Below are 26,789 nucleotides of genomic sequence, written 5' to 3' on the forward strand. Positions count from 1 at the left end.
AAAACACAGTCAAGATTCCTGGCTAATTTATAAGATTTTTGGTTAATTCTATGAAAACTTAAAAATAGAATAGTATAAATTGTAGGTACGCGCAATGGAGATATGAAATGGCGGGCCAATGTACGAAATGCGTCAGTGCTCGTCTTCATTACATCAACACGATTTTTGTTACATTATGTATCAAACGACATGAATGTTTAAATGTGCACTCACAACAATTATTATAAAGTTAGGACTATCGGAAAATAAAACTTAATAGGTACTTAGGTCCTTGCACAGCCAGAAATAGAACGAAGAAATGCTCATTTACTTAGATTTTGTAGTGTTAGAGTTTTTACATAATTCAGATTTTAACAATCATTTCTTAGTTCAGTTCGGCAAACTTTGGTATCGATTTCCTTTGGTTTAACATAAACAAGATAAATGTAAACGAACTTTTATACATATCTACCTTAATATTAAGTACTCACCAAACACTGAACGATTTAGCGTTAATATTCAACACTTATTACGACATTTTTTTGTTTTATTCAATTGTTTAATAGTTTTTCATTATCGTCAGAACAGATTCTAACCAACATGTGTTACATATCTACAGCTAGGTTACATGTACTGTCTAAATCGTTATAGATACAGAAGAGTTTGTTACAATTAAGCAAATACTATAACGACTATCAATCATGTATTAAAAGGGCATTTTTTTAAATCTATCATAGATAAAGGCAGAGACGAGTAAATATTACAAACTGCCTAGCTACGTAGAGTTCTTAGCTGGCGCCATCTATAACTGATTTAATTTAGTAATATCGCAGCTGCAGATATATATGGCCATCTCTGAAAATTATATTACCGGCGTACTTACGTGACCTCAATGTATACGTAGTTTACAAAGATAGGCTATCTACACATTGAATAGGAGTCGGAGTGGTCACCATGGCCGAAATCGGTCGGACTCATCATCCATTTCTGAGGCTCCATTCTAAAAGTGTGTATTGGTATGCGTACAATAAATTAACGCTAAAATAAAATGCAATTTTCGTCAATATAATAGGTACAGCCAACCCATTGGAACCCTAGGCCACTGTAGAACTATGTTATAGTGACGTTATAAATCAGATTGTAAGAAATCTCTTACTGGTTGTCGTTTTGACATGGTTGTAGAGTTGCCTAGGGTTCCAATTGGTTGACCGTACCTACTGCATGAATAATGTTACTGTTACATTAAAAGGTTTGATCCACCTTATCTCTTCAGTGCATTAGGTAAGGCCGACATTTGAGTAGAAATATAAATGTAAAACTTCACTTTTCGGCTTAGGACTAATACTAATCTAACCTATGCCCTTACATACCTGACTGATATGGTTAAAACTCTATACATAGATAAGATGTACTCTATTACAGTCAACACCAAATGTGGCCTTCAGAGTCCTTAGGCACATGGAGCATAAAAGATAAATAAATAAATATTGGGGACAGCTTACACAGATCAACTTAGCCCCAAACTAAGCAAAGCTTGTACTATGGGTGCTAAGCGACGATATATATACTTAGATAGATAAATACATACTTACATACATAGAACACATCCATGACTCAGGATCTGTGCTCATCACACAAATACCCCCTTACCGGGATTCGAACCCAAGACCGCGGCTTAGCACTAGCAGACAGCGTCACTACCGACTGAGCCAGACCAGTCGGAAAAGGATCCTTTTCTGATAGAAATGTTCTTTTATATGCATAAAGCTGATGAAAGAGCAACACATAATGACCGCCAAAGTGACCAAATATCAGCATGCAATTGATTCTAGTTTTTTTTATCACTTCGCCGTCACTATCCATTTGATGTTGACTGTACCATGAAAGCGAAGCGTAGGCAACAACATCGTACATTGTAGATGAGTACACCCAAGCTATAGTGACAATAATTTATTGCTAAGACTTTTTACAAGTAACAGTGCAAGCTATGGAAGTGACAAAACAGCTGATATGGTTTACCAAAATCATCAAAAACAAATACACTAAATAAAGACTATTTCTACATGATCGAAAGAAGACCTTTTTTAACCCAGATTTATTATTCCTTTAGTTTATATAAATCCCAAATTCCCAGTTGTTGCCAATAAAACAGTTTGAAGGTAACAACTGGGACTAATTTTTAACTTGACAGTACCTAACGCGATTTCAAGATCTAATGAATCTTTGGTAAACCCTAAGCCGACCTCTACAACGGGCATTTATAATCAAAATTCTGGATTCATTTTGTACTTAATCTTAGCTCGCTTAGACTTCAAGGTTTTTACATAAACACTTGGAAGTAGCATCTATAGCGACAACATTCAACCCGTATATACTCCGACACTAGCGCCACCGTGCGTTGGGGTGGGCTGTTGAACTAACACACATTACTTGTCTATGTCCTACCGTTTAGAATCAAGAGTAAGACAATGACTATCAAAGACAAGTAAATACTAGTAATATATGTTTCGTAACGAAGAATCACTTGAAAAGCTGTCAGTTGGTGAGTGTAAAATCCAAATAGAAACTATAGAAAGGTACCGCCATCTATTGACAGCTTTTGAAAATACTCATCGTTATAGACTGATTCGTTCTTATTTCGTTTTACTCATCTTTGATTTCATTTATTTTTTACAGTTTAATACCGTACATGCAGGCAGGTAGGTAATAAGAAGTAGGTATTATGTCTCACAATACAATAAAATTACCCTTAGATTATCTAATTTTCTTTTTAAATACCAGAATAATGATTTATAATTGCCTAACCACACTACTGAGATACCATTATTCTAAAATATCATCTTTAAAAAAATACTATGTATTTGAATTAAGCGCTTAACATTTATGTTTATGTATATAATACTGTATGCAGATCAATATGTGACTCATTTTATTAAATTGATACCACAATTTTAAAACATCACGACATGACACAAAGAATGTTTGCCAATTATTAAAAAGAAACAAGTATGACGTGAATGTATGTTGAAATATATATGCGAATAACCTATAGTTAAAAAGAATAAATAAATAAAAGATATACATCGATATGCCATTATAAGATTAATCTACCTACTTAGCATATCATTTGTTAAAGTTTTCAAGCTTGATTATTTTATTGAAATATTTTTATTTATTATAAAAATGCACTTGATACTAACTTTTGCATTTATTCCTATCAGATTTAAAAATTACACTTCAAAAGTGTTAAGTCGTTGACGGGAATCATGTCCTTTTATGTAAATTAAAATAAAATAAAATTTTTGTTTTGACTAAAAATAAAAATTGATTGAAGTATCAATATTTGTCAATAAAGCTTATAGACATGGCACGATGTAAACGACGGGACAGACATAAAAATTAAATTAAATAATACATATAAAAAGTATCCCAATAATAAAAACAACACATCTGTCTAAATAAAGCCAGGGATACACTAGGCTCGCTTCACGCCACGTGGCAACGCGATTTGTCTCTAGTATATCCTTGGTTTACTTAACAGGTTGTGCAAAAGGAATGCCAATAGCGACGTCCCTTTCCTGCATTGTAAAGACAGAAAGAGAAAAAAATACATAAGGATTAACATGGATTTCCCATGATTTCACTAGCCACGGATTTTGTATAGGTATTCGTTTTGTTATTTACACATACATAATATATAGGGTATTTTACAATACATAAATAGTGATTAATATTGTCGTACATAGACATACCTACAAGCAGGTACTGTGAAGCGATACATGGTTCATTTACTATTTATTTCTTTGAAACTTAGAAACAAAATATATAAAACACTTAAATAATACAAAAAAGATATTCGAGAACATGAAATGTAAATTATAACTTAAAACATATCTAATAAAACAAAGATGGACGTGTTGAAACGGCGCGGACTACAAAGTCGGGCACCAAAATGTAACGCACCTGATGAAACAATTTGACGCCACAGTAGATATAGGATTTATATATTCAAGTTCCAGACAAGCAAATGTGCTTTAAAATATCTCAAGACTGAATGGTGCACAGAAGAGATTGTGTGAGACTATACAATTTTCATATTCATTCAAGGTTAATATGGAGAAGACCGTCAAACCGTCATAGGTCAAAATTTTCATGTTAAACGTTTTTCGCTCAAGTATGAACTTCGATCCTCTTAAATTAAGTGGAATGGATGTACAACGAAGAACTGTCAGAAGCAAAGAAAGAGGTTATAGACGATCTTACCTATTAGATGGTCTTCTCACATTGACCTTACAATACAATCTTGATAAAGTGTTCCGCAGATATTTTCTGAAACTTGGATGAGTACGGTACGTACTTTTTCTTTGATTTTGGAAAAAGTAAAGTACTTAAGCGTTAAAACTGTAGCGTCGAATATAAAATAAGAAGTGCAAGAGAACCGAACCGCAGGGTTTAGTAAGTTGGGGCTGTGTAATCCATGTTTCCTGGAAAGTAGAAATTAGAAATATTAATGTAAGTAACATAATTTCGAACAGCGCTGGAGAGACTGGAGACTCAAATTCCCCAGAGAAAAACCAATAAGTCAAAGTTGCGACTTACAAGTCTAAGCACCAGCATAGTAAGTAGTTATTTTTTGTACAACATTCTAGAACTAGGAAGGTGTCTATTTATGTATAGATCATGCCATTTACGAGAATTTAAGATGAGAATGGAAAAGAAACGCTTTTTTCTTGAGGGTACGTAACAAAAACAAACCGGATAAAGGCCACATTCATCCCACAGTTAAGCTGTTTTGTGTGCGTGTTTCAAAGCGAATAGAAATGAATGAAACTTAAGCTTATGGGCGGACTGCGGATCCGGAGCCCCTGGGTAGGCAGGGGAGCCGCCCGGGCTGCCCACAGGTCCCTCTGTCTTGTACGTCAGCACGAAGGCAGAGTCTACACCTAGGCTAGAATATTGTATAATCCAGTGCCATCTAGCATGCAGTTAGCTACAGTACCTTGGTCTCGCTGCGAGAATGGTGGCTCGCTGTAGGCGGGCTGCGGGTCGGGAGCGCCGGGGTAGGCCGGGAAGCCGCCCGGGCTGCCCACAGCGCCCTCCACCTCGTACGCCGGCGCGAAGGCCGAGTCCGCGCCGAGGCGGAAGCGCTGGAACGCGAAGAATGCGCAGCCCACCTGTGGAGATTTAGACGAACTTTTAATTTATTGGTTTCTTGGTAATTCTCGGGATATTCACTAAAGATGCTTATCAGTAATCCCCTGTGTTGGCTTTTCACAAATTCCATACGATCATATATTATAGGGAGAAAATTAAAGGAGTCCACACCCGCAGTAAGAGCCTACTGCGTATGTGTTTACATGTAAATGCAAGTTTTACGACACATGCAGGCAATTTTTTCAAATAAGCAAGACAGTAGTCGGCAATACACCACTTTATAAGAATTATAAGTAACGGAATTACCCAGGCAAAGATTGAGAAGAAGCAGAAGGCAATAGCACCCTGCATGTTGTTGGCAGTCCCGATTGGCGGGTCGTCGGTCTTGCCCCATGCATTAGCCAGGTAGCAGAAGCCAACGAAGTACAGGAATGCCCAGAAAGCTGAAAGAAATAGAATGTTGGTTTTATTTTCAACATAAATTTTATTTTCAACATCATTAGGTGCAGCACAGTGAGCTGCAAAAGTTCATGGCAAAATTATAAATTAATTAATTCATATTTTTCTTGCAATATCGCAGATCACTGTACAATGTGATGTTTGGATGCTTAAATGAGTTGAATAATTAATTTATTACAAGCAGAATCGTCTGCATTGAAATTCAGTATTTGCAAGTCTTGCGTCGAATACTTTATTTTCAATTCTGAATATGAATATATTTAGAGGGTTCTAATTCTATTTCTTATATGTATTATGTTCTCTTTCATTTCATTTCGGTGCCGACGTTCAGTATTAAGTAAACTGTGAAGCGAAGGTACCCAATAATGAAATCTAATTCAATATAGGTATATTTGATTTCTCGAGTCATGTCATGAGCTCGTATTATTAGGTTGGTAATACTCACACTCGTACTTATTGAATCAATTTGGCATGCTCGAAACGATTTATAAGCAATGGCTGTGCTAAATTGATTTGACTTATTAACGTCGTTTTTGATATTTGAAGATTCTGAAGTAGCTTCATAATACAATTCAAAGGTACCTTTTCGTTTTGGTATGCTTTTTTTTTATTAAAACCGCCATAGTTTTAATGTAATATTTTCAGTTTTTCTTATTCTATTATATTACAAATTTAATGATTTCTATTTTATCATTTCTACACAATGCAATGCTTTGTGTACTATAAAATGTATACGGTCAGGGATAAGGTGGCAAGTTACACTTTACCCCAGTGTTGCTCTTATCCCATCTTACCTCATGTTACTAAAATTCTTTTGACCGATGTTCAAAGTCAACTGTTTACCACGTAATGTTTACTATGACGTAGCGCACATGTGAGCTAAAAATACTAGTTGCAACACTGTCCTGAATAAACGCACTCAGTGTCATTGTTAATTTTAACTGTACATAGTCTAGTTTGCTCGGTGAATCAAGTTTAACTATAGTGTAGCGTTTTACAGATTAGTCGGAATAATTTATAATATTGTAATAATTTAAATATTAAACAATGCTCAACCTATTCTTTGCATTGATATACTTAAGTATAAATTGGGAGATTTTTTATTGAATATATTTACATTGATTAGATTAACTTTATAGAATAATACACTTCGGTTACCGCGATAGTTACTCATGAAATAAAACTATGGAAACGAATTAAATCGCGTATAATGAATTTACTATTGTATATATATTTTTTAACTGTGATAAATAAAGAGTTTTCCTTAGTAAAAAGGCTCAATAAACGTTGTATAAGTTATCTAAGCCGCAGAAAAGATTTTACGATCCACTAAAAGGCTTTAATGGGGGCGCTGACGCCAAAAATTCAATTTGTCTTGAGCCCTGTGAGAAATGTACCTATTACTGTGGCATGAACTGTTAAAATAAAGCCTGAAAATTCTTCTTGAAACTGCGATGAATATTTTGACGTAAACTTGTAAATCATAAAAACTATACCTTAAATAATAAAAACCGAATTACTCATTAGAGTAATTCGGTTTTTATTATTTAAGGTACATATTCAGATCGTGGGTGAGTTTTGTGCCTACCTACATTATTATCACTAGCGTCAGTTTTACGTCTACCTATCTATATGTATTTATGTATATAATAATATACAGAGTGGGGCCTGTAACAAAGGCGAAGAATTGAACTGTAGGCTATTCTCCTTATACTACATTTGTTCAGTGACTTTTAAAAATTATGAAGTCTTTAAATTTTTAATTTTTCATACAAAATAAATATTAGCTTCAATGTACGCCATTATTGTTGTCATTGACGTTGTCTGTCACACTTTAGACTTAACAGAATTCGCAATACATTACCTCTTAGAAAAAAACTTTCAAGGGTGATAAAAATCAAAATACATGTTATTTTCAAAAGTCGCCGAACAAATGTTGATCAGTATAAGGAGAATAGCCTAGAGTTCAATTCTTCGCCTTTGTTACAGGCCCCACTCTGTATATGGAATGTACCTATACCTAGTTGTATACTGGTGATGACAAACTAAAGTGATTAATTTGATAACATTACTAACACTAATATGTAGTTACTACATTAATATGTAGTCTGTTAGTAATGTTATCAAATTAATCAATTTAGTTTGTCATCACCAGTATACAACTAGGTATACATTCCATATATATTATTATATACATAAATACATATAGATAGGTAGACGTAAAACCGACGCTAGTGATAATAATGTAGGTAGGCACAAAACTCACCCACGATCTGAATATGTGTACCTATCAGGAAATCCTCAAATACCTACATAAATATTTAATCATGTACAAATACCTGATTAGTCTTTGTAAAAAGATTCTCTAACCTAAGGACAAATAGTTTCCCAGTTTCCACGTTGAGGAAGAAAAGTGTATCGCCATACGTCACATAAAAGAGAAACCCATATCTGACAGCACGCAATGCTTCCTAGTCTTCACTGAAGACATCTGCTCAAACATATACCTACTCTTCAACGATGAATCCAATGGAAGCGATGACAGACATCTCGACGCCATAGTTGCAAGCGTTGGTATCATCGTTATACGCGCAGTATTCTTTACCATCACACATAAGATTTAAAAAAAAAATAACTTACCAGAGAAACCCATATCTGCCAGCCAGTACGCAATGCTTCCTAGTCTTCACTGAAGACACCTGCTCGAAGAGATACGCTCCAACGATGAATCCAATAGAATCGATGAAAGCGATGACAGAGATCCCTACGCCATAGTTTTAAGCGTTGGTATCATCATTGTAGTCCCAGTATTCTTTACCATTATATATAATATTTAAAAAAACATGGTATAACTTACCAGAGAAACCCATATCTGCCAGCACGTAATGCTTCCTAGTCTTCACCGAAGACATCTGCTCAAAGAGATACTCTCCAGCAATAAAGCCAATGGACGCGATGAAAGCGATGACAGAGATCCCGACGCCATAGTTGCAAGCGTTGGTGTCATCGTTGTAGGCGCAGTATTCTTTGCCGTCTTTCTTGCTGATGTACCAGCCCTTGGCAGATATGCAGCCCATTACGATCACGCTGAAAAGCTGTGGACATACAAAATAGATTAATAAATTTCTGATGTTATTTTCAAATGTGAAGGTCTGACGGCGCGGCAGTAAGTTTGGTAAAAACTAGTGTCTACACGCGTTTGAAAGAACCAGCGTCTCCGTATTTTTTATTTATTTACGTAAGATTAAGTTACTAATGGATGAAGTAATAAATTTAGTTAAAGTAATACATTTATTGTAAGTATTTAGCCTTATAAATAATATTAACAAAATTCAACAAGATGAGTGCGAGGTGCTAAGAGCAGCCAATCTGCAAAAATTAAGGGCAGTTGCTACTAAGACAGTTTAAAACCGCTCAAGATTGCTAACCCCTGACTCCGCTGAGTAACAAAGATAAGCCTAATGTTTCTGCATGATTCTGCGGTTTCTGAAAATGTGCGTCAGGGGTAATTTCCGAGGGGTCTGCTTTAATAGTCAACGGACTAATACATTGCAGACTTGTTGGTGGGATTAATCACGAAACGCTCGATTCAAATGTTTGACCAGAAATAAGTATAAGTATGATTATTGTCAGGAGGATGCTGTTACTCTGATTTATGCGGTGACAGTTCAGTATAGTATTTATTAAGAAAATAGTTGTGATGAAATTCCACAACATGGCACGTATATTGCTGTAGTCATATATTGCTGGTCAGGCTTTACAATTTGTAATGGTTAAGAATGGGTTTTGATACGACGTTGAATAACACTCACATTTGGATAGGCGATTTTCTATGATATAGGGGGCAAACGAGCAGACGAATCGTTTGGCGTTGCCGGAATTTAAAATGGAAGTAGGCTCGTTTCTTGAATATACTCCTATAGACGATAGATATCTACGATTCACGATTAAGTATAAAAAAACTGCTGTTTAAAGTAACTAATATAACCGCTATTAAAAATATATAGGTAGATATCGTACTGTATATCGCGTGTGGCGCCAATATCAGGTTTGTGGTGGTCGGCTTTTTAAAAATAATGTCCTGACAAATACTACTTTACGACGTCCGCCGTCCGGTTTTACGATCCGATTTATACTAGTATTTTCCAGTATTTCTGGAATCCCCATAGGTACCAGACACAGTAATTATAGTAGGTACTAGCACGGTAAAGTTAATTCAATCAAATGAATAACGTCTAGAACCTAGAATAGAATAGCGTCAAATGAAGATTTGACGAAGGCAATACGAGATTAATTTACTTTACAAAAGAATTTCCTTTATTTCCGCATAAAATTCTATAAATATTTATAAATAAATAAATAAATATTGGGGACACCTTACACATATCAACTTAGCCCCAAACTAAGCAAAGTTTGTACTATGAGTGCTAAGCGACGATATACATACTTAGATAGATAAATACATACTTATATACATAGAAAACATCCATGACTCAGGAACAAATATCGTGCTCATCACACAAATAAATGCCCTTACCGGGAATCGAACCCAGGCTTAGTAGGCAGGGTTACTACCGACTGAGCCAGACCGGTTGGTCGGATTTATAAATCTAGACCTTTGTAACCTGAGTGCCTCGTTTCTAGGTTAAGGCCTCCCCTTTTCTCCCTCTCACTGACTTTATCTATACCTACGGAAGCTTATACAGGACACTTAGGTAGAGCCGTAGAGTCGCTCTACGATCCTAAATTACATTGATGCTTTTAGCTTCATTAGGAGCTATATCTAATAAATAATCTATTATTTAAATAAATAAATAAATAAATATTATAGGACATTCTTACACAGATTGACTGAGGCCCACGGTAAGCTCAAGAAGGCTTGTGTTGTGGGTACTCAGACAACGATATATATAATATATAAATACTTATATATATATAGAAAACATCTATGACTCTCGAACAAATATCTGTGCTCATCACACAAATAAATGCCCTTACCGGGATTCGAACCCGGGACCGCGGCGCAGCAGGCAGGGTCACTACCGACTGCGCCAGACCAGTCGTCATTATTTATACTTAGACACCTACCTACCCTTACAAACGTAGTTATGTGTCTCTCTGCATGTCTCTCTCTATCATGTGTTGGTGTTGTACTATACATTACTTGATTGTGTAGATGCCACTGAAAATGATAGAGTAGGGGCTCTCATAGGTACCATCTTATTTTTGCGTCTTATCTCACTTTTTTGGCGTAGATTTAGAAATACATAGTCCCTGTTCGTACGAAGACTATATAAGTATATAAAGCATAGTTAATTTAGAATTGGTACGCGATGGGAGGAATTTAATTTTTAAATGAAAAGAAAAAAGTAAACAATATTTTTTATTGCAGAATATAAAAGATCGTTTATTAATTTATTGCGTGTCACATATATTTCAATCATTCAGTATGTTTATGCACAAAATTACGGACTTTTCTGAAAATAGTATTCATCATCCTCTGAACAAGATTTTCATCCATCTTTTTTGTCTGTTGATTCCGTGTGGACCGCAAGGAGTGGATATTTTGAATTATTTTGCCACTATTATTTAATTGTCCTTTAATGAAATAATGATTTAGGCAATAATTATTGCCTAGTAGTTTTCTAGAAATTCAACAATTTAGCAATCATTGACCCAGACCAAGGGGATTTTTCACGTATTTGTTCACAGTGCATTTTCGCCGGTCAACGTCCATCATCAATAACTTACAAACGCAAAAAGTTAGATCAACCAAATTTCTAATATAGAGTTATCAACGTATTAAAAATAAGATGTGATTATCAGTTTTTTTTAAATTTTTAAATATATTTTTTTTATTCGTCGCTAAACGCGTGCCAATACTATGTTAACTATGCTTTACCTAAGTATGTTACGAAAAGTGTATGATATGCAAACTACCAGTGAGCAGTGAAGACTTGAACTCATCACGCCTTTGATACGGAGTATCAATTGCGATCCTTGCATTGATTCCTGAGGTTAAATGGTGTAATAGGGGTCATTCTATTACGTGACTTACAATAGTATCATTGCCGCTTAGAGTACCGTGCATTCTACAATAGTCTTCTATATTAAATTTATGACTAGGAAACTGTCGACATGCACTACCTATTGTCATTAGAACCCGATTATCATCGGCTTGCCTGATTTGAGAAAATTGCACCTAAAACTCGATATTTTTAGTAATTATAAGACTAAATAGGACATTTTTGCGTTATCAGTACTTAATATAGAACTTAATTTTGAATAGCTTGCCTAATTTGAGGTACCTAACTGATTATAGTGATTATAGTAGGTTAAGATTTCAAAATATTTTGAGAGCGTAGATAGGTATCTATCGCGTAATTTTTTCAAGTGTCGCAAAACTTATCCCAGCTGAAAATTACTATAGGTGCCACGCCACAGAAAGTCATAATCTGCTGTGTTGTTTTTGTTTTTATATTTTTTTATCACAACCTTACCTACCGTTTAAAATAAATATTGATAAATGTTTATGTATTTGGCCTTTGTTTGTTGCACGATTCATGAGTCAAATGGAGTTACACTACTGGTACCTACTGGTAGGGTAAATGAGATAAATTCCTCAAATCTAAATATATAGGTAAACCGGCCAAGAGCGTGTCGGGCCACGCTCAGTGTAGGGTTCCGTAGTTTTCCCGTATTTTTCTCAAAAACTATTGAACCTAAGATCAAGTTCAAAACAATTTTCCTAGAAAGTCTTTATAAAGTTCTACTTTTGAGATTTTTTTCAAATTTTTTAAACTTAAGGTGAAATACCCCATAATGGACGGTGATGCCATTATGGACAAAAAAACACAAAACCTTAAAAATAAGTATCTAAAATTAGTTTCTAAAAACTGACGGCTATGTACTATAAACTAGAGTTGTAGAGCTGTTTCATTTTGAAGTTTCAATTCATTCGGTTATTTCTGAAGGATATGGCGACAAGATAAAATTCATCAGTTTACTGAAAAAAATATCAAGACGAATTCTTAGTAATGTTGCTAAGAGAGTTGAGTTCATGTATAAAATAATAAAAAAATAATACTCGGTGTAAACTTGAATGCGTTTTACTTACTGCATTAAGCATGAGATAAGGTATAAAACATACTAGTTTGTTGCTCCAAAGATATAAAAAAATGGCGTTATTTTGCGAGTGTCCATTACTGGAACCGAAAAACTGCCTACCTCCTATGATGGACAAGGAACAATTTACAAAACCACAATTTACAAGAAACAATCCTATGTTAAAATAACTCAAACTAATTGTATTTATGGTATATAAAATTGACTCATTTAGTATCAGTTGGCTTTAAAAGTAAAATTTTAAACTAATTTCACTGTCCATAATGGGGGATCCATTACTGGAGAACTGCCGTCCATAATTGGAGAAAAAACACCTAGTTTTAATTTGTTAAGTATCAAGAAACTAATAGGTGTATCCTTTCTGGGGCTCAATTCGGCATGGCGAATTTGACGTTTCACGTTGACTCTCAAATGATAGTGGATTGGATCACGGGTTGTCGAATACGTGCAGCTGTCATCTGGATTGGTACTAGGTTGGGACTAGAGCTCAGGCAATGTACCGGATAAAATTTTTGTAACATTTATTTTTGATGGAGTATTTTTTAAGTTTTGAGTATTTTAAAAGAACGGACTTCTATCTTTGAAATAAATAACATATGACATTTTTATCACCTCGTATCTCCATTTTCACTGTTACTTGAAGTAAAATGTTTTTTTGCTAATAGACGGTCGTCGTCGTGCCAGCTACACCAAAAAATATTTAAAAAAAATATTGCTTAAAAATATGTTAGTTGATTAATCTCTTTGACTCAAAACTTCGCGATACGTCCGAGCCTTTCTAACAAAAAGATAAAATATTCACAAATAACACCTATTTGTAGAAATCCTAAGCACGGCAAACGATTAAATTCCCTTTTTTGGGTCAAACTTGTAATACTGGCAATACTTTTGGTACACACTTTTGGTCTGCATTTTGCTAACGTGTCACGACTCTAGTATTGATTCTACTTTGATTTTACTCTTGTGTCAAAGTGACAGAATGAGATTGCAATTCGAATCATCATATCATTACAAAGATATGAATTGCGTAATTTTACACGAATTTAATCTCTCATGGCCTGACAATACGAACCAAGGCATGCGTTCTCCTGAATGGCACAGTATATAGACTTTTTTGTCGATGGGTATGGCCGCCATGTTTGGTTTATGACACTTAGACGGGGATTTTGTCGTACCAAAGAGTAAATTGCAAGTTTTTTTCGGCACAACTTGGTTCCTCTACTCGTCGCAAGATGGCGTTGGCATTATTAAAATAAACAAGAATGACGTGCATTTGCGTCGGTGTAGACCCATCATGAAAACGTAGATATGATAATTTTATATTTAAAAAAAAGCTAACGTGACATAAATTTGACAAATGTCTAAAAGAAATATAGTATCTTCTGTGTAATATCTTCTTCCGTGCACGTGTGATTTATTGTTTAGTCAATTTAAATATCACTCTAAGTAAGAACTGTTAGACAAAACACTCGTAGCATAATTGTATATTTCAATATATCACAGCCATACATTTTTATATTCTTTCAGGTGATTCAGCTTACCCACAGAGGCAAACACTACTGATGGATGCACTGACTTTTGGATGCACCTGTAGGATCTCCAGAAGCTCGTTATACCGCTTTACAAGTTCGAGCCCGCAACTGTATAGAGCGGTGTTTTGGGCGACTAAAAATCAGTTGGTAGTGTTTGTCGTCAATGGAGAAACTGCACTACAAGCCAGCAGCGGCAGCTAAGATCGTTAAAACGTGTTGTGTGCTTGACAATATAGCTAACAAAGCGAATTGTGAACTGCCTCCGCTGAACCGACACGAAGAACAGGAGCAGCAGCAGGAGCAGAGATTAGCGGCGGAGTTTGACGCCCGTCAGCAGAATGCTGATATTTATTTGGCAATGGCTCCTGACAGGTGTTGGCTAAACAAAGAGCTGCAGCTGGGTCGCGCTGCTCGTCAAGCGCTTGTCCGGCAGTTAGCAAATTATGTAAGTAGTTATGGTAGGTCTATTTCAGTTTATAGTTAAGGTGAGCCAAAAAAGCTATATTTTAAGTTCACATCTTAACCATTAGTATAATTATCATTAATTTCATTACAGAACCCATTTTTTCCTAACTTTTGTGTCGTCATGGGAGTGTCGTAAATTAGGTTTCGGGGCTGCTGATTTCAAAATTAATGTTCAATTTGGAATCTGACATTTGACACAAATTCGTCATGGGTATTGCTATATTATATTAGTATAATCAAGAACCATTTAATACTGGACTGACATAGCCCATACAAAAAAGCGTACCCCTGAAAAAAGCTCAATTTTTGGTTCAAAACTAGATGGCATTGTTTTGCAACCCGGGAGTTGAAAAAAACATAATTTCACCTATATTTTTACTTATTTTTAGGGTTCCGTAGTCAACTAGGAACCCTTATAGTTTCGCCATGTCTTTCTGTCCGTCCGTCCGTCCGTCCGCGGATAATCTTAGTAACCGTTAGCACTAGAAAGCTGAAATTTGGTACCAATATGTATATCAATCACGCCAGCAAAGTGCAAAAATAAAAATTGGAAAAAAATATTTTATTAGTTTGCCCCCCTACATGTAAAGTGGGGTTTGATATTTTTTTTCATTCCAACCCTAACGTGTGATATATTGTTGGGCAGGTATTTAAAAATGAATAAGGGTTTACTAAGATCATTTTTTGATAATGTTAATATTTTCGGAAATAATCGCTCCTAAAGGAAAAAAATGTGCGTCCCCTCTAACTTTTGAACCATAAGTTTAAAAAATATGAAAAAAATCACAAAAGTAGAACTTTATAAGGACTTTCTAGGAAAAGCTTGGAGCGCATGTCTCGCTCAATGATCAGCGATGTGAGATGACATTAGACGTTCTTTTCTCTAGGCTAATTTCGTCAGACTGAGCAAGTCAAGACGTAGTCCCGTGGTAGTGCGCTGGCTTCGTACGCAGATGTTCTCGGGTTCAATTCTGACAGCGATCTTTCTGTTTTTTTTTTTTTTATACATTTATTTTCTTTTTGTGTATTTTATTCGTGTTTATTTATTGTTTTATTCATACAAATGTTAACTTAAGCCCTTTTACATTGTTTGCCCCATCTTAGGATTCTTCAGTAATGTTGTAAGTCTTGCAAATGAAATTTAAAAAAGTTGTAACAAAACAAAAAAATATTTTTGGACATTAAAAAAATAAAATAATTCAAGAAAAATATTACACAGACAGACAAGATTGCACTAGACAGAGAAGATTGGAAAAAGAGGGGGGAGGCCTTTGCCCAGCAGTGGGACACAGTGGGCTCTGAATAATAATAATAATAAGAAAAATATTAGTAGAAAAAAATAATAAAGGTCTCACCAGGATTTGAACCCGGGACCCCTTGCTCCGTAGGCGGGGTCACTCACTACCGAGAAGGCAAAGAGATTGTCAAACCCTTATGCACCTGCGATTGCAGCGCCACCTATCTTTTCTTTTATATGTGCACTTCTGATACTTAAAGATAAAGAGGTTGCTCCTTTATTTCTATTCTTCATGGATTTTGCACATTCAAAAATCTTTAAATAATACTCAACTCGTTTCGGTCGCACTCGTACAAATATAGGATTGGTGCGAGCGAGACGGAGATTGATTGTCAACATGATATCTATCATAATCATAAACACTATTCGAAATGGCCTCATAGCCCCATTTAGATGGTACGAGTTTCTCGCCTCGAACGTACGATTATCGAAGTACGAGAAAAAATATCGCATCATGTAAACTATGCGTACGATATCGCACGGGAGGAGGCGATAATCGCCTCGCCTTTGATGTTTGTATGTCTCCGTGTAAACAAAACACGTATGCGAGAATCGTATACGAGTTTATGCGCTACTCAGTCGAAATGAATTCTCTTTTCCTAGAAACAGAAATCATGTAAATCATGGTATTTTTATATTTATAGCTAACTCTCAGTAACTGCTAAAACCAAAAATAGAGGTAAATTAGGGTTATCATCATCAACATTATAGAGTTAATGTTTACTGGCATTTTACCCCATATGGAGTATAATGATATCATTTAAAATAAATCTTATCTATATTCTATGCTCAATTATATCCTAAACCTAATCGCAAGTATCGCAACTAAGATTTTATTAGCTAGGTAACGCTATGGTCGAATTTTTTAAATATTATTTTGGGTATTATTCAACTTAAATTCAAAAAAATCCAAAGTAAATTATATCCAATATTATAAAAAAACATATAATATATGCGTTTATAATTAATTAATGAGCAACTAAGCACGCAAGTTGACAGGCAAAACTCGCATGAAAATCGGTTCGCCCCGATTCGTGCGATAATCGCACATTCGAGAAGAAATGTCATACGAGAACCGGTTTAGACGAGTCGAGAAATGTTATGGAATTATCTCCCGAAAATTCAACTCCTCGTCTAAACTATTTCGCCTGGCGATAATCGCCTGGCGAGTATCGCATACGATACTCGTATGCGAGTTTTTATTTCTCGCACGAATGTAAACGTTTTCGTACGATAATCGCCAGGCGATAATCGCATACGATAATGTCATACGAGTTTCTCGACCAAAACGGGCGAGAAACTCGTACCATCTAAATGGGGCTTTAAAATATAAATTTGAAATACATTGAAAGTAATATTACTAATCCTTGACGTCACGCTCAAAATGAAAGCGATAGAAAATTTGACAGTATGGTACTCTTTTGGATGACTGTCATAATTCAAAATAAGAACGATGCCGATGGCTTGCGTTGTAAACAGGGACTGAAACATGACACGGGCCCCTAGCGTCATCTATATACTTTTTACTGTATCATTTGTAATGCCGTTGAACTACCGCGTGCGTATTTTTAGGGTTCCGTAGTCAACTAGGAACCCTTATAGTTTCGCCATGTCTGTCTGTCCGTCCGTCCGTCCGTCCGTCCGTCCGTCCGTCCGTCCGTCCGCGGATAATCTCAGTAACCGTTAGCACTAGAAAGCTGAAATTTGGTACCAATATGTATATCAATCACGCCAACAAAGTGCAAAAATAAAAAATGGAAAAAAATGTTTTATTAGGGTACCCCCCCTACATGTAAAGTGGGGGCTGATATTTTTTTTCATTCCAACCCCAACGTGTGATATATTGTTGGATAGGTATTAAAAAATGAATAAGGGTTTACTAAGATCGCTTTTTGATAATATTAATATTTTCGTAAATAATCGCTCCTAAAGGAAAAAAATGTGCGTCCCCCCCCTCTAACTTTTGAACCATATGTTTAAAAAATATGAAAAAAATGACAAAAGTAGAACTTTATACTTAAATACTTTCTAGGAAAATTGTTTTGAACTTGATAGGTTCAGTAGTTTTTGAGAAAAATACAGAAAACTACGGAACCCTACACTGAGCGTGGCCCGACACGCTCTTGGCCGGTTTTTTTTAACACGTTCACTGCGAAACAGGTCATTCTGACCCTGTTCTGGACTTCTCCCTGGTGCGGCGACAGAAATGCGCAACTTTACCCTGGTGCGAAGCCCATATCATTGTTATATTTTATTATTTTTATATAGTCAAGTATACGTTTATATTTATCATTTTACACTCTATTTGACAGCATATAAATTAATAAACAGGTCACATATGTCCTGTTCGCACCAGTCTTAGACTTTTGTTATTCAGTGCGGAACAGGGCCTTTAATGACCTGTTACGCACGACCTTGTATAGCACTGGAGCAAAGTGCAAAATGCATTAGTGTTGTTACCATATTATCAATCGACACGTTATTTTGTGGTGAAAAAATGTGTTTCGATTGTTTTAAATGAAATATAACGCTTTTATACGCAAAACGCTTACAATTTTGCTAAATATTATTACGTAAAAATATATTGTAAAAAGTTCAAATTGCTTGATGCAAAATATTTACTAAAATTTCTAAAAATCGTTTTTTAAATAATGTTAAGAGCAAAGTTAAAAGTTTTGGTTGTATATAAAAATCTGGTTACATTAAAGGTAAAGAAAGTAAGAATTGGATCGATATATTAGTTCGTTTATTTTCCTCATCACTACTAAATCATCGACATTTTTCGACGACGGGCACAGGTGTGCCCGTTCTGGCTGTGCGGCACAAGTCAATTTTGACCTGTTAATTAATTCGTCTATAAAATCTAAACGAACAGTCATCAACTTCGGCGAAGACAGTATTGTGTAGATTAGTTATTAGACTAAATATTGTTTCAATAAAATTTAATAAATGTGTATCTGGTAAAGGTATTTTAGGTAAAATATGAAACCCTCCTTACAAGCTGTAATTGACTTGTACCGCACAGAGAGAAAGCTCAATACAGGACTCTCATGGGTTGTAACGCACTGAGAGCGAGTTCACAAAATCCGGCTCCGCAGTGAACGTGTTAAATAACGACATTTTTATTCAAATGACACTCTTAGTGACATCTAACGACATAGATTGACGGCTGCCAGCTGGGGTACGGTATTTAGTATGGACTCTGCTGGTCCTGTATTAAATGGTTCTTGGTATAATGTAAAATACCCCATAATGGACGGTGATACCATTATGGACAAATCCTTAAAAATAATAATTTGAAATTATTTCCTAAAAATTGACGGCATTGTACCATAAACAAGAGTAATAGAGCTGCTTAATTTTGACGTTTCATTTAATTCGGTTATTTCTGAAGGATTTGGCGGCTAGATAAAAGTAATCAGTTTACTGAAAAAAAATATTAGTAAAAATTCTCATTAAATAAGGTTGCTAAGAGAGTAGAGTTCGTGTATAAATTAATAAAAAAAATAATACTCGGTGTAAACTTGAATGAGTTTTACTTACTGTATTAACCATGAGATAAGGTATAAAACATACTAGTTTGTTACTCCAAAGATATAAAGAAATTGTGTTATTTTGCGAGTGTCCATAACTGGACCCGGAAAACTGCGTACCTCCGTTCCGTGGACAAGGAACAATTTACAAAAACCAAAATTTACAAGAAACAATCCTATGTTAAAATAACCCAAACTAATTTTATTTGGAGTATATAAAATTGTCTCATTGAGTATTAGTTTGCTTTAAATGTAAATTTTTAAACTTATTTCACCGTTCATAATGGGGGATCCATTACTGGAGAACTGCCGTCCATGATTGGAGAAAAAGCACCTTGCTTTAATTTGTTAATTTATGAAGAAACCAATAGGAGTATCTATTCTGCAATGCGCTGGAAATGTAAAAGACAGATAAGACATTCAAGTTTTAACACGTTTAGCGGTAGAATTTTTACATGTTTCAGTGAAATATCGAAAATAGGCAAAATTTCATCTTAAACTGTCCATGATTGGGCCCGTTACCTTATAGTCGTTGGATAAGTTCGGTTCGGTACAAAACTTTTTTCTCTACACTTAAATAGGTTTGTAAAAAAGTTTTCGAATAAAAGTGACGTTATTCTAAAACAAATTTAAAAAAACCGGTCAAGTGCGAGTCGGAATCGCCCACCGAGGGTTCCGTACAAACTTTCAAACTCCCCAGTTAAAATAATCTCACGTTTTCACATACCTCTAACGACTTGACTAGAAGACAAAAGTATAGGTACTAATGAGCATTATTGTGTATAGCGCCATCTCTCGGTGAATTCGCTAACTAATTTGCGCGACCATATTAGTATGTATACACGTTAAACTTCCGTGAGACATATTCAAATAATTAATTGAAATACGGTTGTACTCACGTTATTATATCGCTATTGCTGCGACATGTTTCGGGCCAATTCGGAGGCCCCTCTTCAGGCGTATAGGAGTTCACGCGACGGCTAGACTCCGCAAACTACTGAACTGAAGAGGGGCCTCCGAATTGGCCCGAAACATGTCGCAGCAATAGCGATATAATAACGTGAGTACAACCGTATTTCAATTAATTATTCATATTAGTATGTTGGTTTTTCAGGGATTATTCTTTATAATGTTAACCGATTTAAACAATTTTTACTTTATTGGAAAGAATTTGATTTACGTAACATCTCGTATTAATTTGAAGTACTATATACATCCGCAAAGGTGGGTAAATTAAAAGTAAAAATCTGAAAAGTTTTTTGTGAATTAAAAAAAAGGTTTTCAAGATACAAACACGATTATATTTTTTCTGTAATATTTAGCATAAAACAAATGTTTTCTAAAATTTTCATAATTTTTCGTTGGTAAACTTCGGAGATAAGGGGGGGGGGGAACGGTATTTTTTTTTACATTTTCCTTCAAAATTCTTTTTTTTTTCCACAACAAAAATTATTTAAAAATTAGTTTATTTACGTTCAATTTGAGCTCTTTCTAACGATACCCCACTTGACCTAGTAACTTGAAATTTACAGTTTGCCCCCCTTTCATTTTGGCCATGTTCTACAATTAAAATTAATAAATTAAAAAAAATTATATGTTCTATTTGTAGAGGTTCACAATGTTCACAACTATTCCAAATTTCAAGTTGATAGCATTAGTAGTTCTCGAGATATTTAGGAATGTGACAGACGGACAGACAGACGGACAGAGTCGCACCATAAGGGTTCCTGTTTTACTTTTTTGGTACGGAACCCTAAAAATGATATTGCGCTACCTCTTTCTTAGTTTGCCCCTTCAATTCGGGCCCCGTAACGCCTAGGGTTCTGTTGCCTACGTATTGACTTATTGAGGTGGCGTTCTTTTGTGACATGTCGAAACCTGCGCTGTTCTGATGTTGGAATCCATGAAGAGTTGAGGGATTTTTTAGCAACTCAAGCATTTTCTCTTGTAAATTAACACTAATTAACTTGTAAATTTATTTTTTATGTTACAGTGATTCTTCATCGGACCAAGGCCGATTTGTTCAGGACCAATTTTCGGATCTCCTGGGCTTCCTGGAACAAGGACTAGTGATTGTTTCGAGGAGCTGTCATGGTGTTGGCTCTTGATATTTTATCGTGAAACGCAGGTATCCTTTCAATTGCTAGTTTTTCAATTCCACATTCGACGTTCAAATACAACTTTGCCCCCTTGTATAACAAATAACTATTACTGCCAAGTGCCAAGCCCTTTGCACACGTCAATGGTTGGAAACTTCTGATTTATTCGTGATCATTATTATTGCAGATTTAATGATGAAGGCGCGTCGGAACCCAAACGTCAAGAATCGCCGACGTTCACAGAAGCAGCTACAATGAGCGGAGAATCTGAGAGCCAGGTAATAAGTTTAACAAAATTGAAAATATCTGTGTATCTACAATGCCAACAATAGAGGAAAAACGACTTAACCCTTTAATGCACAGCGATGTATATATGCATCATCTATTTTTGACTGTAATGACAGCATGTCAAAATACAAATTTGAATTAATCTTTGTCAAGGTCATGCATTTAAGGGTTAAATTTATAAAAATAAAAGCTTGAATTCATAAAAAAATACTGAACTGATTAGTTGAAAAGAGTTATGTCCCTTTTTTAACAGACTTTTTTTATCGAAAATAAAGGAGGTTATATAATTATTAGGGTTCATGTTTTTCTTTAACTTTACCGCCGCTCCAAATCTCAAGGAAGGGGGTTCTCAATTCGTCTGTATTTTTTTTGGTTTTAGGGTTCCGTACCAAAAAGGTACAAAAGGAACCTTTATGGTCCCACTCTGTCCGTATGTCTGTCTGTCTGTCATATTTCTAAATATCTCGAGAACTAGGTAATTTTGCTATCGATTTGAAATTTGGAACAGGTATGAACATTTTTAACTTCTAATGGCAAACTGTAAATCATGTCAAGCTACTACGTCAAGTGGGGTATCGTATGAAAAAGCTCAAATTGTACATATCAAAACTATTTTTAACCGCCGCCTCAAATCTGTCAAGGAAGGAAGGTTCTAGGGATGGTCAGAGGGCGCTGCGAGTCCTTGTATAGATTACTCATATGAGAGATAATTTCGACCTCAGCATCTGTGACCTGGGTGGCCGAACGGAAATAGGCATCTGCCGCGATTGCAGGGTACGTTGGTTCGATTCCAGCCTCAGGCACTGGAGGCCTTGGTCACTTTTTCTTTCATATGTGTAATTTATTTCGGTTTTAAAAACTAATCAGATTTAAAATTCAATTTAACCACCCTTGCGGATTTTATCGAATAGATCGAACTACAAATGAATACGAGATTATATGTAAAAAAAATCTCTTCTAAATTAAGATTAAACTATGCAAATGAGTTAACATTAAGAAATAATTATCCCTGAAAAACTAACATACTAAACAGGTCGCGCAAATTAGTTAGCGAATTCACCGATACCTATAGGTAATTATAGTCAAATCTTTAAAGTTATAGGTACATATATGAGATACATGAGATTATTTTAACTTTTGTAAGTTTGTACGGATACTACTCAGTGGGCCAGTCCGACTCGCACTTGACCGGTTTCTTTATGTTGTCGATTTCTCCGTTGTTACAGGACCGATTTCATTTTTTTTTGATTGAATGTATATATGTATACAGATTTGAGATTAGTCCTATTTTTATCAAAACCCAGTTCTGATGATGGGATCCTGGAGAAATCAAGGCAACTCCTCGAATCTTGAAGGCATACATGTGGTGATTTTTGTGTTTTTATAAGAACAGCATGCATATACGTACGGAACAGTGACATTTGGTGCAGTGGAACTGCTGATGATGGTCAGAACGGAACTCCTCAAGTCTGAAAGGCACACTCATAGTGACTTTGGTATTTTTATAAGAACAGCATGCATTTATGTTCAGAACAGTGGAACTCAGTGCAATGGAACTGATGATGATGGAAATGGATCAGAATGGAACTCCTCAAATCTGCACGGCACACTTACAATGAATTTGGTATTTATATGAGAATAGCTTTAATTTAAGTACATTCATAACAGTTACATTTGGTGCAGTGGAACTGCTGATGATGGTCATAAAGGAACTCCTCAAATCTGGACGACACACTTATAGTGACTTAATTTAGTATTATTATAAGAACAGTATGCATTTACGTTCAGAACAGTGGTCGCGTTAGAGCTCGCGGGTTCGAACCCCGGATCGCACTAATGAGGTTTTTGGAATTTATGTGCGAAATGTCATTTGATATTTGCCAGTAGCTTTTCGCTGAAGGACAGCATCGTGAGGAAACGGGGTTCGAACCCCGGATCGCACTAATGAGGTTTTTGGAATTTATGTGCGAAATGTCATTTGATATTTGCCAGTAGCTTTTCGCTGAAGGACAGCATCGTGAGGAAACCGGGTAATCCTAATAAAGCCCTAATTACCCATCGGGTTGGAAGGTCAGATGGAAGTCGCTTTCGTTAAACTAGTGCCTACGCCAAATCTTGGGACTGATTGTCAAAGCAGACCCCAGGCTCCCAAAGACCATAACTTTAATTTATTCAGGTATACATATATTGGTTTTTGTGTTATTATAAGAACAGCATGCGTTTACGTACGGTCGACTACAAAGAGATGTATACACTTTTTCAGCTTCTTGCATCGTAATAAGGTGAGAAATGGATACATCTCTTTGTAGTCGACCGTACCGAACAGTGACATTTAGTGCAGTGGAACTGCTGATGACAATCAGAACGGAACTACTCAAATTTGAACGAAACACTTATTATGACTTTGGTTTTAGGATTCCGTACCTCAAAAAGGAAAAACGGAACCCTCATAGGATCACTCGTGCGCCTGTCTGTCCGTCTGTCACAGCCTATTTTCTCCAAAATTACTTGAGTTTGGGGTTGGTGCAGTGGAACTGCTTATGATGATCAGAACGAAACTTCTCAAAGACGACACAAAAGGATCTTTGTTTGCTAAGCATATTGAGTTTTTAACTCAAATTTTGTCAAACTCGATTTCTTATAGGTAGTCGGATATTGGATTCATGACGAATTGAGGGAACTCCTTAAACCTTAACGGTAGCTATACGTTATTGATGTAGGTATTCATTTGTATTTCCATCAAATAACCAGACACTGAAAGCAGTTTTAAAAAATACACATTTCTACACAACATGGAACTTGACTGTACTTAAAATAAATTATTTAATACCATGCACGAAATAAAGCATCAGATAAATATAAGGAAAACATGGATAGAAGTTATTTTTAAATACAAATTCTATTTAATTCGTCAGGTAGAAATATATAAAGTAAATGAGTTGAACGTGACGTCACTCAATTCGATTTCATATTAGCAAAACGTTAAAATTCGTTTTGACAGTTCTTAAAGGGAAGCTGATTTGACTAGGAGGCAAGTAGCCTATTCAACATTCGTAAGTACCTTTCACCAGAACTCCAAAAGCGGCGGTTTTTTAGGGTTCCGTACCAAAAAGGTACAAAAGGAACCTTTATGGTGCCGTTCCGTCCGTCTTGTGTGTCCGTCCGTCTGTCACATAACTTAATATCTCGAGAACTACTTATATTACGGCTTTTTAACCGGAGCTACAGTCCGGTCTGGGAGAAAGCGAAAACGCAACTTGGCATGTATTAAGTGCAAAATAGCAATAGAGTGCGATGAAAAAACATTTTCCCCTCACTAGCTCGGAAACACGTGTTTTGTCCTTTAATACCAGCGGGTAAAAACGCATTTTATCCACTAGTGGGTAAAGTAATTTGACCTTGAATAAAGTCAAATTAACTGCTTTAAAATTGATAAATGTAGGTGAATCTAGTAATAAAGATGATTTACCACCTGTGGAACTACTGGAAGCAGTGATAAACGCATTTTTTGCGTTGTAGTTTCCTCGCTATAGTGAGGGGAAAAGTTTTGTGTTACACTCGGGTGCAAATGTATTTTACTTCTCGTGTTTTAAAACACGCAAGTTTAGAGTTCTATTTCGAACCACTCACTTCGCTCGTGGTTCAACTATAGAATCCTTTCATTTGCTCATTTTTCAATTCCACACTCGGCGTTAAAATACAACTTTGCCCCCTAGCATAACAAATAACTGTTAATTAATGTTCATTGACTATATCACCATTATTACAGGAATGCGGAGCACCTTGCTACTACTAAAATGGAGAACCCGGACCTGTTAGCGACATGGAACTGACCAGGACCGTCGTGGGCTCCTCATGTGCCACCCCGGATACCTTTTCTGATTGTGGTGTTTACAGTACAGTAGTGTACATATTCATGAAAAAAAAATTGTAGGTACTTTTTTTACATTTTTAAAAAACGCACTCTGCATGGTTTTGGAGTTTCGACTTCGTGCTAGATAAAAACCCCCAGGCAAGAGCAAACAATTTTTTTTCCTAGCCTATATTTGTGACCCACTGCAAAGGCCTCTCTTTTCTTCCGCCACCCATCACGTTTTGCCGCCTGCTTCGGCTAGCCGCAGCAAAATACGTCGAGGTCATCTCGCCTCGTTTTTTTTGGTCTACCTCTGCCCCGACTTGTCGGGTGGTGTCCAGTTAGCAAACTATACACCCTGTTTCTATTTTAAATTATATGTGTTGTATTCTTTTCTTGTACAATAAAGTGTTTACTTACTTACTTTTTTGAATTCCGTTAACTTTAAGGGAAGGTTCTTTAGATTAAATACGATTTATTTCTCAAAAAAGCTAGCGTCTTGACTGTTACGTTTACCGAGTTTGAAAAAATAATAGTTATTTGTTTTACAAGGGGGCAAAGTAGTTGTTTAAGTGGTTCAAAAAGTGGAATCTTGAGCGTTGCGAGGGTATCGAGGCACGAAGGTAAAAGGAACTTTGCCACCGACTATATATATAGAGCAGCAAAGTGGTCCAATGATAGCAACCTTCCCCTAATAACTCTTTCATTAGATTTTTATAATATTAGGTAAAAGACATGGAGACAGCCAATTTTTGGCTTCACTTTTTAACGTGCTAATTCTATAGAGCCAGGTTTCTGGGCTCTCTGGTGATTCTGTGTTTTAAACACATCTTTAGAATAAAAGCTTTACCTTATGTCAAAAAAGTATTTTATTTGAATAAAGGTATTTTGAAGATACCTATTTTGAATTTTGTATTTCAAATACCTTTTTCTAAAACTATTTTGTATTTTTATTTGAAATAGGTAAAAAACCAAAGTATTTGCATTTTGTATTTAAATACGTTG

General features: G+C 35.7%; 2 protein-coding genes across 3 annotated transcripts in view; one reads left to right on the top strand and one right to left on the bottom strand.

Moving 5' to 3' along the window:
• Window positions 1–1,572: 1,572 nt before the first annotated feature.
• The window catches only part of LOC125233159 (synaptogyrin), a 29,023-nt gene continuing 3,806 nt past the window's right edge, over window positions 1,573–26,789 (bottom strand). Inside the window, exons 2-5 of the mRNA XM_048139047.1 lie at window positions 8,450–8,687; window positions 5,440–5,576; window positions 4,979–5,153; window positions 1,573–4,463 (exon numbers count right to left, since the gene is read on the bottom strand). Coding sequence (XP_047995004.1) covers window positions 4,432–4,463; window positions 4,979–5,153; window positions 5,440–5,576; window positions 8,450–8,687 — 582 coding nt within the window. The 3' untranslated portion in view covers window positions 1,573–4,431. The remainder of the gene's footprint in view (window positions 4,464–4,978; window positions 5,154–5,439; window positions 5,577–8,449; window positions 8,688–26,789) is intronic.
• LOC125233160 lies at window positions 13,082–25,799 on the top strand. Of its 2 annotated transcripts, XR_007177831.1 has the most exons (4): window positions 13,082–14,694; window positions 21,538–21,672; window positions 21,831–21,921; window positions 25,701–25,799. XR_007177831.1 is itself a non-coding variant. In XM_048139048.1 (2 exons), exons 1-2 carry the CDS (start codon window positions 14,413–14,415, stop codon window positions 25,725–25,727), a joined length of 309 nt encoding a protein of 102 aa, XP_047995005.1. In that variant the 5' UTR covers window positions 13,082–14,412; the 3' UTR covers window positions 25,728–25,792. The 2 variants fall into 2 exon arrangements, 1 of the variants encoding a protein (XP_047995005.1); XM_048139048.1 differs by lacking the exons at window positions 21,538–21,672; window positions 21,831–21,921 and having other exon boundaries at window positions 25,701–25,792.

The sequence above is a fragment of the Leguminivora glycinivorella genome, chromosome 14 (assembly GCF_023078275.1).
Source record: "Leguminivora glycinivorella isolate SPB_JAAS2020 chromosome 14, LegGlyc_1.1, whole genome shotgun sequence".
NCBI lineage: Eukaryota > Metazoa > Arthropoda > Insecta > Lepidoptera > Tortricidae > Leguminivora > Leguminivora glycinivorella.